At 35.7% G+C, this 17769-nt stretch overlaps 4 protein-coding genes across 19 annotated transcripts; 2 read left to right on the plus strand and 2 right to left on the minus strand.

Moving 5' to 3' along the window:
• Positions 1 to 777: 777 nt before the first annotated feature.
• LOC113770477 (reticulon-like protein B17) lies at positions 778 to 3260 on the plus strand. Of its 2 annotated transcripts, none has more exons than XM_027314945.1 (8): positions 778 to 1315; positions 1500 to 1653; positions 1747 to 1821; positions 1907 to 2048; positions 2141 to 2210; positions 2320 to 2385; positions 2472 to 2594; positions 2838 to 3260. In XM_027314945.1, the coding sequence occupies exons 1-8, from the start codon at positions 790 to 792 to the stop codon at positions 2987 to 2989; spliced, it is 1308 nt and encodes a 435-aa protein (XP_027170746.1). In that variant the 5' UTR covers positions 778 to 789; the 3' UTR covers positions 2990 to 3260. The 2 variants fall into 2 exon arrangements, with proteins under 2 accessions (XP_027170746.1, XP_027170745.1); XM_027314944.1 differs by having other exon boundaries at positions 780 to 1369.
• A 1558-nt stretch (positions 3261 to 4818) lies between these two features.
• On the plus strand, positions 4819 to 6771 carry LOC113770532 (uncharacterized protein At4g28440-like; the record flags this gene model as incomplete). The annotated part of the gene is made up of 2 exons (XM_027315013.1): positions 4819 to 4981; positions 6370 to 6771. Coding segments are annotated over 2 exons (354 nt in total), but the record flags the coding sequence as incomplete, so codon positions are not given.
• Positions 6772 to 8129: 1358 nt separating this feature from the next.
• Positions 8130 to 11803, minus strand: LOC113772193 (protein NUCLEAR FUSION DEFECTIVE 6, chloroplastic/mitochondrial). Of its 8 annotated transcripts, none has more exons than XR_003468500.1 (4): positions 11546 to 11803; positions 11308 to 11429; positions 10058 to 10118; positions 8971 to 9333 (listed from the first exon to the last, which is right to left on the minus strand). XR_003468500.1 is itself a non-coding variant. In XM_027316777.1 (3 exons), exons 1-3 carry the CDS (start codon positions 11698 to 11700, stop codon positions 8296 to 8298), a joined length of 285 nt encoding a protein of 94 aa, XP_027172578.1. In that variant the 5' UTR covers positions 11701 to 11802; the 3' UTR covers positions 8130 to 8295. The 8 variants fall into 8 exon arrangements, 5 of the variants coding, with proteins under 5 accessions (XP_027172578.1, XP_027172577.1, XP_027172576.1 ...); XR_003468498.1 differs by lacking the exon at positions 8971 to 9333 and adding an exon at positions 9498 to 9762; XR_003468499.1 differs by lacking the exon at positions 8971 to 9333 and adding an exon at positions 9498 to 9788.
• Positions 11804 to 13452: 1649 nt separating this feature from the next.
• Positions 13453 to 17260, minus strand: LOC113772192 (protein NUCLEAR FUSION DEFECTIVE 6, chloroplastic/mitochondrial-like). Of its 8 annotated transcripts, none has more exons than XR_003468496.1 (4): positions 16987 to 17259; positions 16747 to 16868; positions 15742 to 15801; positions 13453 to 13810 (listed from the first exon to the last, which is right to left on the minus strand). XR_003468496.1 is itself a non-coding variant. In XM_027316769.1 (4 exons), the coding sequence occupies exons 1-3, from the start codon at positions 17136 to 17138 to the stop codon at positions 13904 to 13906; spliced, it is 315 nt and encodes a 104-aa protein (XP_027172570.1). In that variant the 5' UTR covers positions 17139 to 17258; the 3' UTR covers positions 13453 to 13810; positions 13886 to 13903. The 8 variants fall into 8 exon arrangements, 5 of the variants coding, with proteins under 5 accessions (XP_027172570.1, XP_027172574.1, XP_027172572.1 ...); XM_027316769.1 differs by lacking the exon at positions 15742 to 15801 and adding an exon at positions 13886 to 13944 and having other exon boundaries at positions 16987 to 17258; XR_003468497.1 differs by lacking the exon at positions 13453 to 13810 and adding an exon at positions 14493 to 14849 and having other exon boundaries at positions 16987 to 17260.
• Positions 17261 to 17769: the final 509 nt, after the last annotated feature.

Raw genomic sequence — 17769 nt, forward strand, 5'->3', positions numbered from 1 at the left:
TAGTATACTGTACTATGAAACTTAACATGCACTAAGGTAAATAATAAAACAGGGGGAAAATCATGATACAACCATTAAAACAACTAAGAATTTAAGACAGATAAATTCAAATTAGAGCTATAAAAACAAGTAATATTTCAGGGTCTCACACCATTTATCTAAGGGGCACAAGAAATTAACTTTAATATTCAGACTTCGGCTGTTGACTATTCATGAAAATCCCATCTAAAGATTACAAATGCCCACTCTGGAAGGAAAATTTGTGGCCACTTATATTTGGGGCTGAAAAGATTCAAGAATAGGAATTGTCATACAAAATACAAGAAATTGGATTGCCGGTTTCCGTCGAAAAATTATTTCGTTTTCCGTGATCACATTTCCCTATTATCTTTTTCCCTCACATACATCAAATCGCTACAGTAAATTTTCCATAAAAAATTACGGAAAATGCAATCCAAACACAACTGTACATATTCTGCTAGAATCTCAAGTGTCAGTTTTAAAGTAACAAAAAAAAAACTACTTAAAGTACAAGAAAGTCCCAATGCTCAGTTGCTTTCTGAACCCCCGTTGGCATTGCCCATGCAGCCCATAAAAGTCAAGAACAATAACGGACTTGTCTCCGTTTTCTAATCGTTACAAAAGTAAAACCCCACAAACCCACTGCCGCCGTTAAATTTCAAATTATTGAAAAGATGTTGTCTCCCTAACGGCTATTCTTTCTTTCTTTTTTTTCCTTTTTTTTTTGCCCTTTTCTCTTTCTCCTCCTCACCTATTTCAGAATCAAGAATGCCATACTCAAAAAACCCATCAAAATTTCCAAAATCTTTGCCAAGGAATCCGAAATCCATGGATCCAACACCTCCTTATCATCGATCTGACCCCAAAAGCAGAACCAAATCGGCCTCAAGACTCTCAAAACTCCGCTACTACAACGAGCAAAACGAAGTAACAACCCCAAATCTTTCTCTTGAAATTGTCCCTTCTTCACCAACTATGGCCTCTCCTTCACCTTCAAAGTCTCCTTACGGGCTTCCTCTTCACGAACTCCTACTTCTTTCGCCTTCTCCTCTAAGAAGATCGAAAACCCGTCTCGCGGATAGGCTTGAAATGGCTGATGATGCAGCAGCTGCCGAGGGAAATGGGGCTCGGAAGAGATTCAAGAATAGGAATGCTTCTCTCGGATTGCTGGCTCATGCTTCTCCGAGGAATAATAGGCGGTCAAGGAGACGGTTGGAGCAAGATATGAGGGAAGAGAAGGATTTTGGTGGTGGAGAAGATATGGTGGTGAAGCCAAGGAAGAAAAGGCATAGTGGTGGTAGGTCTAAGAAGGATAAGCTCAGTTTGGTCCCTTCAATTCCGTCACCAAGTATGTTCAGATTGTGTTGAAAATCTTGATATTTTTAAGTTATTTGTTGCTTTATGAATTATTCCTGCTTTTAAAAATTTTTGTTGGTTTATTGATTTTGTGCTTGTTTGATGTTTGATTTTATGATTAGAAACAAATGATGAGTATGAGTGTAATCTGGATGGGGTTAGGCAAGTGATAAGTGACTTGATTATGTGGAAAGATGTTGCAAAATCGAGCCTTTGGTTTGGTTTTGGTTCACTTTGCTTCGTCTCTTCTTGCTTTACAAGTGGCATCAACGTTAGGTACGTTCAACTTCTGCTCCAATAGTCAGATTTGATTAAAGATATATTAATTTTAACATTAATATGTGACAAGTTTACACGGTATTGTTTCAGCATTTTCTCAGTCATGTCTCAGCTGGGGCTTTTGTTTTTGGGATTGTCATTCTTCACAAACTCAGTCCGTCAAAGGTAGGTGATTTTCGTCTTTAATGCCTTGAAGACTCGGATCAATTTCTTCTCCTTTTTGTTTTCTTAGTTTTTGGTAACTTCATAGGGATGGTATTGGAAATAACCGTGAATTTAAGCTAAAGGATGAAGACATCTTAAGAGTAGGGAGATTGATACTTCCAGCTGCGAATCTAGCAATTTCAAAGACAAGGGAGCTGTTTTCAGGCGAGCCAGCAATGACCCTAAAGGTATCTGTGTGGTCTCGAGGCCATTTTGATAGTTTCAGCAGTTTAGCATTGTTCAGAAGTGTTAAACAGCTACGTGTCATGCGCTGCATTAGGTAGTACCATTCCTACTTCTTGGAGCTGAGTACGGCCATCTTTTAACTCTACGGAGACTATGTGCACTTGGTAAGATCACTCCTTAATGATAATATTAGCATTATAGAATTCATCTGATTACAAATTATGAGAGATTTGTTGCCTGGAAATGTGATTACCATTTTTATGATTTTGACAGGCTTCTTTATCAGCTTTACTTGTCCGAAGCTATACTCCTCTTACTCGGTTCAGATATGCAGAAAAGGTAGTACAAGTTACCCAAATTCCTACCTTCAGTAACTATATTATTCCTTATTGATCACAGAGGATATTGTTCATTCGTAAAAACAGTTAATTATCTACAATCTTGGATGTTGGAGAGATGGAGAGCTTGCTCTCATAAGAAGGTTGTGGCAGCATCAGCGGTGACAGCTTTTTGGAATCTGACAAGCATCAGAATCCGAATCTTTGCAGGTAATCCTTTAACAGTTAACAAACTTCACCTCTCTAGGAGACTGAATGTTGTTATGTAGAATACTTCGTGGTTGCCCTGCTTACAAAATTGCTAAAGTGGCAATTAAATACTACAAATCATCTAACCTTTTTGTGGGAGGATGTTGGGGCATGCGTTGGTAATATGTACATAGAAGTGTCAGGAAAGCTTAAGCTGTAAAATTTGCACGTTGTTTTTAACATGTTTGTGATGATCTGTTGCAGCATTCATATGTCTAGTAATAGTTAGATACTCTAGGCAACATCAACATTTAGAAGCAAAGGTTGAAGAAGAGGTCGAAGCAGCCAAGGAACCTGAGCAGGAGGAGGAGCTACAGCGGGCGATGATTGTTGTAGAAAATGAGCCAAAGAAGTAATGGCTAAATCTGAGTACCTAAAGTCTTTGACTCTTTTCTACCCTTACTTTGCTTTCGAGCTGACCTGAAACTCTCTCCACCAGTCCCCTCTTGTCCAGAAAGCTGACTTGTGTAGCATTGCAGTAGAGATGCCAACAAGTATTTGTAAACTTGATCGTATAAATAAGATAGTCTTGGCACTTCTGTTGTGTTCTATTTACACAATTAGCAACATTGTAGCATCTTTTATTTCTGCAATATACATCTAGCTATAATCCTTAGTATTTTGAAATTCCACCTAGAGCAGTCTTTACTTTTAAATGTTATGGATTGCAATGAGATTTTTAAATGGTTCAAATAGGTTGCTTAAAAATTGAAGTGAAGTTATTACCCCTTGATACTTGGAACTTATCTTCCCTCTTCAAAGCAAACTTTATAGTTTAGATGCTTTCAATTGCTAAATGAAATTAGAGAAAATTTTGCATGGAATTTATTCAGGTGTGAAATGGTAATAGTTCTTCCAATAATCGACAATGTGCATTCATCCCCTTAATAATTTCTAGCTATGTTTATGAATGGTCATTAATACTAATTCCATCCAAAATCTGCAATAAATTACTAAGCATTTTGGCACATGACACATTGTATGAGCAAGGTAAGTTTGATAAATTTTAAATGTACTTTAAAAGGATATTAAACCATATCAAATGAGACAAGATGATGAGATTCAAAATGTGAGTTGAGACATAATATATTTTTGGGCCCTAAATTCAAAAGTTTTCAAAAGTGTTAAGGAACAAAATTTTGTAGAAGTTTGAAGGACTACAATAGCAATTATTCTGTCAAAGGGAGGCCCACCCTAAAACCCTACGATAAAGATTACTATTTTGGGATAATTTCAAAAATCTTTAACAATTTCACCTAATTCTCTTAAAGTTTCAAAGATTACACATACTTCCATGAGTTTACCATTTTGGTAACAAAAACCATTCAATGGTAAAAATTTTGAATGAATAATCCAAATATTCTCATGAAATTGTAAAGTTCATTTTACCTTCTTATAAAAATTCTTAAAAAAAAAAAAATCAAACATGCATAAAATTTTAGACCTACTTTCAACCATCATCTTTACTATTTTAAACATTTCATATTTCCACATCTCAAATTAGTACCATTATAATCATGATCACCACCACCTATCAGTCTTTAAATTCTAAAACCTTAATCTAAGTTAAAAAAGAAAAAAACAAATCAATATTATTAAACTCAAAACATTCTATAATATCTTATCCTTCAAATATTGGAATACCAACACTAACTCCATCCTTTTTAAAACTTCAGCTTATATCTTTTTCTATTCATCTCTAAATTTTTCAAGTAAAGCTAAAACTAATTTGTAATATATTAAAATTGTGTTTAGAACGGTTTTTTCATGAGTGAATCTTGTTTTTATTCCCATTAAATGTCTAATTGTGTGATACATTCATATGCACAAGATTAGGAGTGGGTTGTTTAATTGCATGAAAAATATTAACATATTAAGGTTATTATGGTCATTTTATAGGGTTAAGGGAGGTAAGTGTAATATTCAAAATATTAAGGGTATTTGGTAAAATTGTTAGAAATCTGGGAGAGGTTTCTGAAATTATCCCTACTATTTTTTCCCATTTTCTTATTTATTTATCCAAATCACCTTATATATCAATTGACCAATTGTGTCAAATTAGGGTTAGGGTTTTATCGTTTACATAATGGCTACGGCGGCGAAACCAAATTCAACGGGGCAACGACGACAAGAGGAAACCCGTATTTGTTAAGTGGAAGATCTCAAACCTGGGGGCACACCGTAAAGGTTGTTTAGCGCCCAGGCCATCGTGAACAAGGGCCCTAACGCAGGCGGAGGCGGCAGATCGTCGTCGGCGCCGCTCAGCTCTCGTCCCCGCCCACGCATAGCTGAATGCCTTGTTGGTGATGAGACCGGAACCATTATTTTCACTGCCCGTAATGAGCAAAGTATAAAATCTGTTCCCTCTTTCTTTCCCTTTTTTTTCCATTTTCATTTGTTTTTTGGGTATTAAAAAAAATGAAGAAAACTTGGATAAAAGATGGTCTTTTGGTTGTTTTTCGAAAGTAGAGGAAAAGCGTTAGCAGTCAGGCACTTTAGGAAGAAAAATATTGAGATAAGGATTCAAACTAGGAACCTGAATGTTAAAAAAATTGAATTGCGAAATTGGGCATGCTTTTGTTTGCTGCTTTGATATTTGAGATTAAAGAGTTTTGAGTTTGTTTTAGGACAACTAAGCTTTTGTTCTTCTCCTAAAAAAAGAGGCTGTTTGAATGTGCATAGAGCAAGTAAAAACTGGGACAGAAGCACATTTGGTTGTGCATCAGTTGTATACTAACGAAGCATGCCAATGTGATCTGATGTAAAATTGTGCTCGTAGCAATTGAGAAGAGCGAATGAGCTGTTTCATTGGCTATTCTGGTGGTAAAAATTGTAGTTAGGTCAACTGTGTCTACCTTTTTCATTTGCTGGAATTTATGGTAAACTTTTCTTATGCTTGTGCAACCTAATCGCATTTTTCTCCATCTTGAAGTCTTGAGAAGGTTATGTGTTGTAGTGTTCATCAAGGATCCATGATTTATGTGGACCTCATAGTAGCACTTTATGTAACTTGTGAAATGGTTTTGACACTTCTGTATCTACTATTGTTATAAAAAGTCTAGTTTGAAATTTTCTCCCTTGTTGTGACACTTAAAATAGGTGTGCTGAAGTTTTAAGACATTCGATCCCTGAAGAAGCTTGTGGACTAATCCATAGAAAGGAAACTTTGTGCTGATACATGCTGAAACTCCATCTTCAAGGAGGGCTAGCATCATTAACAATGTGGCTAGTTGTATATTAGATTCACGAAACCCTAATAATCCATGCCTTTCACATTGGACGCATGGTCTTATGCCCATTGTAGCAGGTGATGTGTATATGTATGGGCTAAAAGCATAACATTGTCTGTGGAGCACGAACTCTACTTAGCTTGTGCAATTCCAGGAGATACAGATCGGAAAACTTCCAGTTCTCTTCATAATAAGCAACTGATGCCCTCTTTTAAACATGGATGCATTGGTTTCTTAAGTGTTTAGGATATTACATTCTAAAAATTTGTCAGCATGTTCAGCCTGTGCTTCTGTTTCAGATTGATGTGTTTGTGTTTGCAAATCTCAAACTCTTGGTGACTCCACGATTCGTCAGAATGATTTTATGTTGGTTGTGTACTCAACTTGGAAGTAGGGGATGGGATGTTTGCAAGGCTTTGTTCTGTTATATGCACTGGCACATTTGTCTTGCCATTCTCATTTAGCTTCTAAATATTGATTTTTCCTATTTCACTTCTTGGGTGCAGTTGATATAATGATACCAGGCACCACTTTGATTCTTCGTAATGCAAAGATTGACATGTTCAAGGGGTCCATGCGGCTAGCAGTTGACAAATGGGGTCGTGTTGAAGTCACTGAACCAGCTAATTTTGTTGCCAAAGAAGACAACAATCTGTCTTTAGTTGAGTATGAATTAGTAAATGTTGTGGAAGAATAAGTTGTTTTCCGTGGAAGTGAATTGATTGAGGTAACTAGGAGGTTTTTGTCTTTTTCTTCATGTGAATTATGATCAGGGTGAACTATGAAAATTGTTTGCAAATTCAAATGTCTGTAATTTTTCGTTTAAATGGAATTATTTTGCATCATCACATGTGCCAGTACTTTGACTTCCTTCAAGGAGAAGTGAAGAGACTTTTCTTGTTGATATATCTTCCTGTTAACTCTCTGTCCTCATCTGTCTGGAAACTTTGGCATGTTGCTTAGTGTTTGGGGTGTACAAGTGATGGTCGTTCCTATCATGGCTTACGAAATCATAAGCCTTATTTGCTGATATCCTTGCCTGCATGAAGTGAAATTCCGTCTGAGCTCTGGATGGCTTTGGTTTTAGCTTCTTACAAGTAAACATTAAAAAAAAAAAAAGTTTGTAGAGTTCCTTGTTTTAAATTTGGGCATTTTAAGGATCCTGGTCCTTTGCTGAACGTCAAACCAAAGTTTCCATTGTGGCAGTTCTTTTCTGTACAGAGGTTCTTTTCTATCGGTAGAAACTAGGACTTCAATAACAATTGCGGGAAGCTCATGTATGTCTTCCAGAAATATTTAGCTGCTGAAAAGCGTTGGAATGAAAGAGAAAGTACACTACTTTCAACTCCATATTCTCCTAGACCCCTGCCCACCAGTTGACCCTGGGTAGCTGTGCTTCATACACATTGAGGTTTATTGCATTTCAGGATATACAATCATCTGCCTCTGGCCAGCTATGCTTCATAAATATAAGGGCCAATCACCTTGATCAGGGATCTGCAATCAGAGAGAATAGCAGCAAGTTCGGGAGAATCACATGCATCTTAGTTTTGTTGAGGCGACACATTGAAATAAAGCTAAGAATTTCGCGGTCAATAGTGCCACAAACATACTGAAACAAAACTAGCGCCATAATAACCGTCCGTCGTTGCCCTGGGAAGCAGCAAATCAAGCTGACAGTTTTTATATAATTTGTAAGATGAAATTTATGAAACAAAAATCTTCACAAATTCCAAAGAAGGGTCCTCAAGAAAAGTTATTGGATGTGGTAGCACGATGTCCGTATTTTGAGCTTTTTTTTTCTTTTTTTTTTAAATACATTTGTATAACCTATTCTATCCTAATCTAGGGGGAGGGGGAGCCTAAGGAGGCTGTGATAGGGGCTAGTGGGTATACAGACCCAACTAGACCAAAAGAGTACTATGACACAACCCTTAGATTTTTTTCGCTGCTGATGAGGTTTTGAACCCTCACCAACAGCCCAAGGAGGGACTTAAGTCCCTCTCTGGTGGCCACTGAGCCATTGAGCTTGGTTGAACGTTGAACCAGATCAGATGTTATTTCGCAGAATCTCCCATCCAAAAGTTTTTAGTTTTAAAAAGGTTATGCCAACTAATTAGGCTTAATTTGCCTTCCTAACCCTTCCACTCCTTTGGAACAGAAAACAATTAACTCACCTTTACTTTGCAAAGCCAAACTAAAATGTGAGATTCATCATCTAGATTAAACAGGGTAGACCTAATATTAGGTGATAGAATAAAATCAGACGGAACCTCACAATCGGTCTGCCAGAGCGTTTCCAATCGATGAATAATATTTAACAAATGCAGTCAGAGAGCCAAAGAAGAGTTCAAGGAACTCAAGAAAATCCATTCTAAAGTTTGTCATTTGATCCCTCAGAGTCTTGATATCATCCGAAGCTCCAAATCTGCCTAGTTATCTGAAATAATTGAAATATGAGTGAGCGACGACCCCGGTTATCAAAAGGAATATACTACTATATGCACATTTCTTGGTTGGGGGTGAACAGGCAGTAGACGACTGGAACGTCACCCCACAGAGCACTCAGTTCTGGATGCAAATTAAGAGGGACTATCTATTTCAAACGCCATATAGACATCAAAATTGACACCTATCAATCAAAACAAAGATTGTAGATTTTAGCATACTGATAATGATCTAAATCAACATATTATTGTGTCACTAGCCCAACAGTAGTCTATTTACCATCAAGACACTTAAAATTGTCCTGTCAGAGGTCAATAAAGCCTTCATATCAGACAAAAAGTGACCAAATTTTTTTACCATCACATAGCGGTACATAGTTAAAAACAATATGAACATGAGGCACCAATAGTGGAAAGCTTATTATATTAGTAAATCTTATAATGCAATCAAATACGCAATAATTAACCAAAAACCAGCGATGACTCCTCTTACTCCACCATCACTCCTACATTCTAAATGGAATAAGACCAGTATACTGAAGGGAAAGCACTGCAAGGAAAATGGCATATAGTTGGCATCTCATGGGGTCAATTACTCATATCACCCATTCACAAACCAAAGTCTGCAATGAAACAAAGCGGGCTTTAGTATCTTTGGAGGATGGTAGAAAATTGATCATACATTATAACTGCAAGCTGCTTGATACATGAGAAATCAGCATATTGCCTTGATAACTTCATACAATGATGATGCTTGAAATGAATTAGAAAAGATAGAACAATAAATACATCTCACATCCATGTCAATTGGTGACATTTAGCATCTAATGGCAGAAATTGGAAGTCTAATCTAGAAGTCACCAAAAAGAAGCAATCTGTAGTTTTGGAAGGAATGACATCCAAAACAACTTTTCCGCAGCTCGTTGAAACCTCTACTTAGTGCCATTGAATGAGAATGTTGAGACTTGTTCATTACAATTTGCTTGAGCACTCCAAATACTCATCACACATCATCATTGCAAGCTGATTGCATAAGAATTACTTGTAAGTTCCAAAGCAACCCCATTTCTACTTAGATTATCTCACATCTACTAATGACGCTTTCATCTAACAAAAGTGCACAAAAAAGACAATAAATCTGGTGTTTAAAACATCTGCAAATAGCTGCCATCTCAGACAAAAAGACATCAAAAACCAGCTATATTGAATTTCAGACCATAATATAGAAATATTACATCATTAAGCTTCTCAGGGGATACCACATGTAAGCAGGTAAACTACCATTGTCAATCTACACAATCAAAAACTATGGTTATTTTATTCCACAAGGAAGCCCAAAGGTCTAGTCTATTGAAGGAATGTTTTCTAATTGAACTGAACTGATGGCTTTCAACGTAGACATATCCAAGTAATCTTCTTTGCTTTGCCATCTTCATTTAGTCTCGTCACAGCCTACAAGAGGAAAATGGAAGAATACACTTCTATATCAAATTACAAAATTAGGTAAAACGACATTTTGACTAACCTTTAACAGACGACAAAAGGAACAAAATTATGGATTGAGTAGCATTCTATAGTACGAAAAATAGTCAATTCAATCAACTAGCCTATGACAAGGATTTCTTCTCTCTCTGAATGAAACTCATATCTTAAAATTTGAATAGTCTGATGTTTTCCCAGTTTCTGCATGATGAGTTTTTATGCGTTAGATAACTTCTAGACAGCATCCTGGAACACGCTAACTTACCACAGGCAGAAATGGAGGGAAAGGACATTGAAGGAGGTTCCTAGAAGATGTTGCTAGATACCTATATCAAGGAGAAAAAGCTGATGGTTAGGGAACCTATTCAAGCAGAGATTGAAATGACTAAAAATATAAAATTCATCTTTCTTATTAGGTGGAAGTCCTTTATAGGAAACGATGATTTGCTAAACAGAAGATCCTACTAAATAATATGGAATCATAATCCAGATAACAAGGCACCCTCCAGTGCTAATTGATCTTGGTTTTGCAAGAACAACAGCATAAACTAGTCCAATACACTTTAGGAGTAGAATGGAGAGTAATGAAGAATGAGTCCATCAACAGAATTAACCAAATTTTAATATATCAAAATCCTTTTTTGGGCGAGCAAGCTTTCACACTCATCAAAAGAATCTCAAGTTCAATTTTGTGCTTTCGAGATATTGAAGATTCCTTTCGGCATCAAAACAACGTGCAAGGTCTTTGAAGTTACAGAAAGTGATACCCACTAAAATGTTTTTAAAGATCCTTATTCCAAGATTCCCTAAGTTCATCACAAATGTGCTAGAGTGAGCATTTGATTAGTTTCCAATACAACTTGTAAGCCTATTTCCACTGAAGAAAACATAAGAAATATCAACCCAAAATTTTCAAAAGCAATTGCACTCGTCTCTCTTTCTTCCATCCTTCCCCTTGACAAGGAGGGAAAAAAAAGGAAATCCAGATCTATTTTTAAAAAATAAAAAATAAAGAATCCTAAAATCCCTTCAAGATTGTCCTTGCATTAAAAATGCGTTTACACCACATATCTTCCAAATCTACAAATTTACTCATAACATATACCTTGTGTATTGCTTATTATCCGCAAGAGCTTAGAGGTCAACCTTTAAACAAATAGATAAATACTGAAAGTTAAATTAATCGTCAACAGCAATACCATGTTAGTCATACAGAACACAGCACAATTAGAAAACTTACTCACTAGAACACCAAATAAACAAAACCATGGCGAATATATATGTGACAAAATCCAAACTAAATCTTCCACAAGAGCCCAAAAAAAAAATTCATACTTTGTCTAAGGCACGATAACAAAAAAAAATTTTGTACATGAACTTCTTAAACACAAACCTAGTATGCTTACCAACAAAAAAATCGATACATTCGCCAGAATAATGACAAAACACATAAAAATAAGAAAATTATTCGACGAAAGTAAAACTCAAGAATTGTAATATACATATAGTTTCTACCTTCGGGAAGCCAACCGTAACCACAGCGAGAGACAGTCAGGAGGGAGGTCATCAAAGCCGAGGCTGTGGCGGTGTGGTACGGCTGAATCGACTCTATGCAAGCGCTCATTTCCACCGGAGACCTTTAAAAAATTTAATTAATTAAGTAAGTGATTAATTAACAAAACATTGATAGACATATGCAGATTAAGATTGCAATTTTCCGACTGAAATCTGTATATATCTGAAGGTATAATACCTGGAAATGCGATTAGAGAGGATGTTGGCTCGTGAAGGAAAGGTGAAGGCGGAACGAGAGGGCTTGGCTTGGGAAGCAAGTCGGGCGGCGGCAGTGCGGCCAGGGGATGCTCGGAAAATGGATCTGGCTGCGGCACAAGTGGCGGAAATGGCCATTTTCTTTGTTTTTGCAAGTTTTTAGTGAGCAAGAGAAGTGACGAAGAATGGGGAGGAAGGCAAAGGGTTCAAGACTGTAGAGATGGCTTAAAACCCTATGGTATCTTTGGCTGTAGCGAAAATTATCGACCAATGCTAGATATTCTCCAATATTTGAGTTGGGATAATATATGGTAAGGAAAATGGTGTTTACATTTCATTTTTTATTATTTACACTCTTACTGTTTGTTTTGTTACACAGTTTAATAAATAATAACTATCTAATTAAAATGATAGTAAGAATGTAATTAATAAAAATGAGAGTACAAATAACTTTTTCCTATAACAAAGGTAAACTATAATATAATTACGAGTGTGCAAAATTGAAAAATTTTAATTTATCAATCAAATTCGAATTGAATTTGAAATTTTCGAAATCGGTAATTCGGGAATTCGAATGGAAATTGATTTTTTCCGATTTTGAATTATGCAAAATCAATTCAAATTCGGTAATGAAGTTTTTGAAATCAGAAATCAAAATTGGTATTCGATTTCCAATTCGTTTTATAATATTTATATATATAATATATTTTTTTAATAATATATGTAATATAAAATTTATATTATATAACATAATAACAATACATCTAACAAAACAGAACTCCAAAAAGGATAAAAAGAGCAAAACCTAATTCTGTCTGAATTCGGTGAGAAGTTGTTTTACCAAAAATAGTAAATTATGAGAAGTTGTTTTAAAAAAAAGGGAAAAAAAGAAAAAAAAGGCTTCCGAATTTGGTGAAATTGGAATTTACCAAATTCCAAATTTAATTCGAAATCAGAATTGGTGAATTTGAAATTGAATTCGGTTGGTAAATCTAATGCCAAAATTTCAAAAAATTCCAAATTCAAACTTCCGATTTACCGATTTCGAATTCGTTGCACACCCCTAAACATAACAACAACAACAACAAATAGTCAAATATTGATAATACTGATAATGATAATCGGCGTAGTTGAATATAATCTAGATTAAAGTTTGCTCAGTTTGCTCTAACACCTCAAAAACTCTTTTAATTTTTTCTTTGGTTGAAAAAACTCATTTAAGAATATTTTTCAAGTAAAATAGATTGAAATATTACGATTCTCTATATCCAACTAGTTAAAAACTCATTTTTTGTTTAGCTTAACAAATATTTAAGTCAAGTTTCACAGGGGAGGGGGGAAGGAATACAATTGTGTAAATGAAAAATTTTAATTTTAAATTCTCTCACTTACACTGAAAAAAAAAGGTTAGGTTTCTCAAGCAAAATTGATTAAAACTTTAAAAGTATTCATGGAAAGTGAAAAAAAAAAAAAAAAGAAAGAAAGAAAAGAGAAGGGAGGATTGGGGAAGGGAGCGGGTTTGGGGAAATTTTTTGTACGCAACTCATTAGAAACTCATGATAATAATCAGGTCAAATTGATCCATCACGATTAAAAGCTCATTGGCTCCTATAAGGCGAAGCTGTGATGATTGGAATTTTACTACTTGTATGTTTTGACCTAACTGAAAATCTCAAAATATGAATATTTCACCAATTGGTGTGATATAATCTAGTGTTATTGGATTTTGAAGACCAGATCTACCCAAGTTTTGACCTATTTCATTTGCTACAGGTAGAACTCAAATTACATTAGTAGCTCTATTTTGTTTTGATAGTCGCATTTTGAATATTGAATTACAATCATCTGTTTTGAGCACATTGTTACAATCTTCGATTGAGAAGTACAATGTAAGACCAACAAATTCAACATATAATTAGATATCGGAAAAAGTAAAAATTGAGCCGGTAGGAAGAACTACAACAACGAAAGAAGTTTGCAAGTCATATGCCACATTGCAACTGATAATTTTTAAGTTCAAAAACAGTCAATCATTCCTCTTAAATATGTAGCAACTTCGTGAACTGATGAATTCTAGCTGAGGAAATGCACAAGCACAGATCCAAGATGCTGCTTGGAAGAGAGATCACTCAACATCTTGAAAAATAGTGTTACAAAGTCAACAGGAATTCGAGGAAATTCATGCGACAGCTGGCCAAATGATCCCTCCAAGTCTTGTTTCATCAAAGCACCAAAACAGCCTACTTATCTGTAATAATCAACAATAAGTAAGACAAAAATCCCTGTTCCTGAAAGCATGTCTAATGGGATGTTTTGTGTGTACCAGATGAAGTACACTGTGCTAGGAGTTAACAGGAGAGTATGCAGCTACACAGAGCACCACTGCCATTGCAAAATAGTCAAGGCAGTAAGAAACCCCACCTCACCACAAGATGAAAACAGATGCGGAATTCGACCACCATTGGGGGGGGGGGGGGCACTAGGGAAGAATCAAGATTTCACCACATAGATTGTCATTTAATACCAAAACCAACCAAACTATATAAGAGACACTATTTATCATCATGAAACTTCTAATTGTCAATCCAAATGTCAATATATCCTCTGCCAGTCACATATGTAACAGCCACCTTGACCCTTGACCAATTTAAGGCATAACTCGTCAATAATCTATCGTAAAGCTCGCGTATGTTTAATACATGCTTATGTGCAAGAAACATATAATTACTCCTTTAACCAATGCTGCATCTAAATGGATAAAGGCCAGTAGAAGCAGAGGGAAAAAACACTAGATAACATATAACTGGCATCTCTCATTAGGTGATTTGCCATCACCCATCCAGAAGCCAGAGATTGTGATGAAGAAGCTTTTCTTGAATGCCTTGCAGGATAGAAGAACACTGATCATACATCATCGTTGCAAGCTGGTTGATACATGAAAATCAGTATATTGTCTTGATGAACTTGTTACAAAGATGACTACAGGAAAAAGCACTTATTAAAAAGCTGTTAAAGGAAAAAGTAATCGATATTAGCTGTCAAAACAATTTGTATTAGTGCCAATAGGAAGTGCTCATCTAGAAAGTCAGGAAATCAGACATATATCTCAAGTCACCATAGAAGAGTAGGAACTAGTAAGGTAATTGGAAGAAATAGGCATCAAGTGTGTCTCTTCAGCAGCTCAGCCCAACCTCTTTAACTTAATGCCATTGAAGGAGGATGCTGAAATTTGTTCATTACAATTTGCTCGACCTCTCCACTTATTTATCACATATCATCAGTGCAAGCTGATTGAATGAAAATTATTGTAAGTTCCAGGGCTAATTGATTTTCACTTTGATTATCTCACATCAATCACTATTACATCCATATAATAAAACTCTGAAAGCAACCTCCACAAGACATAAAAGAGAGAGACAAATAAATCATGGTATTGTGCAACACCCGCAAAATTTACGAGCTTGACAGAAGGGGATCAGCAGATCAGATATACATGAGTTTCACACTCAAGATCAAGCAACGCTATGATAAAATAGATAATTATGTTTTCCAATAAATCTCAAACTATCAATTAACACCCGTCAAAAGTATTGATGTTATTTCAATCCCTGAAAGGAAACCTAAAGGACTAGCATATTTAAGCAACTTGTTTTGTTGAAAACAAAATGTTGGCTTTTGAAATGTAAACCAAAATCCAAGTCATCCTCTTTGCTTCTCCATCTTCATCTAGTCTTGTCATAGCCTACAACAGGAAAAATGAAGGATGCACTTCTTTGTCAACTTACTAAAATTAGGTAAAGCTGATAACCGACTAACCTAGCATGCAACAAAAAGGAGCAGAAAACTGCAATTGGGAGCAAAACTACACAATGAATTGTTTAAGGGCATACTGGACAAGGAAGAGCTTTCAAGGCATTGGATCAATTATTGGCATCCATTTTTCTCTCTCACACACACAGGGATGGAGGAGGTGAAGTTGGACCGTTGATTGGTTAAACGTTGTCAAGTAGATAGGATATTCTAAACAAGTGTGATCAACCAAGAACCCCAGAATTTAAGTTACATGTGATTTCAAAAACCTTAGGTTCCCAAATCTTCAGGTGTATATATAACAAGGTCTAAATTATGCATAGGATATATTAAAGAAGAAAAAAGGGATCCAGCACCAAGCGAACTTACCAGAAATCAAAATCAAGGAAAAAGACATAAAGGAGGATCCTAGAAGATGTTGCTAGAAACCTAAATCAAGAAAGACAACCCGTTTGTTAGGAAATTTATGTAGAGATGATGAACTGAAGGAAAATGTAAATTTTAAATAGAAGGGAAACCAATCTCTAGGTGCACATCAGTGATGGGAAAAGAAGAATAGGTAAGCAGAAGAAAGAAATGACTAAGATGGAAAAAGAAATGGTATCGGTATGCGAAAGCAACAGGAAAACAGCTCTTAGAACCAGATTTAGGTATAGAATAGAGTATTACGATGATACACAGTTCATAGAAGGACACTGAACAAAAATATTCCAAATGCTTTTCAGGTGTATCCTAATAAAACATCTCTATAGTTATTCATGACACCATTGTCCAAATTCAACTCAAAGGGTTAAAGATATGGTCTAAAGATATTAGAGAGAGCCCTCTCACGACAAACCAACATCCAACATTGTAAGTTTTAGCACTTACAGAAAGGAGAATATTCTTAAGAGGCTTGTACCATCAAAGGTAGAAGCCTAATGTGAAACAAAATTCATACAAACAAAAACTAACTGATTAAACAGAAAAGTCGTCAGTAAGGGAGTATCTATTATCATTGCAGATATCATTCTTCTACCCACAAGCCAAAAGAAAAACAGTGGATCAGAACACAAAGGTGAGTCCTGAATTCAGAGTACACGCAGCCACTCACACCAAACACAAGTTTATCCCGCATATCTGTCAGATGCTATCGAAATTACTTAACTTACAATCACATACACCTTCTTGTACCAAAAATTATTCCACATTTTCACTCAAAAGCAGAAATCCACCTTGGTGTGAAGAACATATAATGATACATATCACAATTCAGCAATTATTTCACCAGAATAAACCAAGCAAAAATCGAAACTTGTTCTAAGATTGAAGTAATGCGAAAATCACATAAAATTAGCACAAACAGGAAATATAACAAAATGCATAAATATAGACCTTCAGGAAGCCAAGCGTAGCTGCAACGAGAGACGGTGAGCAGCGAAGTCATCAAAGCCGATGCAGTGGCGGTGTGGTATGGCTGAATCGACTCTACACAAGCACTCATTTCCACCGGTGACCTTCAATTTATTCAATTAAATCAATTAACTACGAACAAAACACACAAAAGCAAATTTAAAAATAAAAATAAAAGAAGCTTTTCCAACTGAAAATTGTGCATGTACTGAAAAGCAGTACCTGAAAACTCGATGAGACAGGGGGGTACGTGAAGGCGAAGAGAAGGGGGAACGAGATGGCTTGGCTTTGGAGGTAACACGAGCGGCGGCATTGCGGACTGAAGATGATCGGAAAATGGATCTGGCCGCTGCAGATGCGGCAGAGATTGCCATTTGTTCTTGGTCGGTTGAGAGTAAAATTTCAGAGAAGAAATGGAAAGCGGAGGGGGGTTTATCCTGCCGAGAGGGTTTCAGTGAATAATAGTTAAAGCCCGATAGGGTTTATCCGGGTCGTTAATGAGGTTTAGCAACAAACTACTAGGTCAACATTATTCTTATGTTTGCCAAACACTCCACAATGGTGAATTTTATGGAATACTTTCTCCGTCCCATTATTAATCTCATGCTTTTCACATATCTCATGATAAGAGTCATTTCAAATTTAATACTACATGTCTTTCAATCTCGTCATTTGAAAAAAAAACTTTTAAAATTTCAGTGCATATTTAATAAGAAAATATTTTTAATTCGAAATATATATATATATATATATGTAAACTTATTAATGTCACCTAGTTAAAAAAAAATTGATTTCTAAATCAAAACTCTAATGTTGAGGCAGAGGAAGTATGAGTTTATATTTTCATGTAGTTTTGAGTTGTAGCAAATAATATAGGTTACTGTTAATTCTAAATAAACAGTTCGATCATGTACAATAAATATCAACTTCTTGATTTAGATTTCAATCTTTTAGCTGTTAAATTGTATTACTTTCTTTTGAGCAATTTTAAAATGTATTAATCTT

The sequence above is a fragment of the Coffea eugenioides genome, chromosome 5 (genome assembly GCF_003713205.1).
Source record: "Coffea eugenioides isolate CCC68of chromosome 5, Ceug_1.0, whole genome shotgun sequence".
NCBI lineage: Eukaryota > Viridiplantae > Streptophyta > Magnoliopsida > Gentianales > Rubiaceae > Coffea > Coffea eugenioides.

What these genes read in the sequence shown, in the direction of transcription:
- LOC113770477 (XM_027314944.1), top strand. Translation starts at nt 790, where the DNA reads ATGCCATACTCAAAAAACCCATCAAAATTTCCAAAATCTTTGCCAAGG. An exon ending in ACAAGTGGCATCAACGTTAG is followed by an intron (nt 1,654 to 1,746) that starts GTACGTTCAACT and finishes GTATTGTTTCAG; the next exon opens with CATTTTCTCAGTCATGTCTC. An exon ending in ACGGAGACTATGTGCACTTG is followed by an intron (nt 2,211 to 2,319) that starts GTAAGATCACTC and finishes TGATTTTGACAG; the next exon opens with GCTTCTTTATCAGCTTTACT.
- LOC113772193 (XM_027316775.1), bottom strand. Translation starts at nt 11,700, where the DNA reads ATGGCCATTTCCGCCACTTGTGCCGCAGCCAGATCCATTTTCCGAGCA. An exon ending in CTCTCTAATCGCATTTCCAG is followed by an intron (nt 11,430 to 11,545) that starts GTATTATACCTT and finishes AATTTTTTAAAG; the next exon opens with GTCTCCGGTGGAAATGAGCG. An exon ending in TTACGGTTGGCTTCCCGAAG is followed by an intron (nt 9,334 to 11,307) that starts GTAGAAACTATA and finishes TTATGCAATCAG; the next exon opens with CTTGCAATGATGATGTGTGA.
- LOC113772192 (XM_027316769.1), bottom strand. Translation starts at nt 17,138, where the DNA reads ATGGCAATCTCTGCCGCATCTGCAGCGGCCAGATCCATTTTCCGATCA. An exon ending in CTGTCTCATCGAGTTTTCAG is followed by an intron (nt 16,869 to 16,986) that starts GTACTGCTTTTC and finishes AATAAATTGAAG; the next exon opens with GTCACCGGTGGAAATGAGTG. An exon ending in CTACGCTTGGCTTCCTGAAG is followed by an intron (nt 13,945 to 16,746) that starts GTCTATATTTAT and finishes TTGCAATGGCAG; the next exon opens with TGGTGCTCTGTGTAGCTGCA.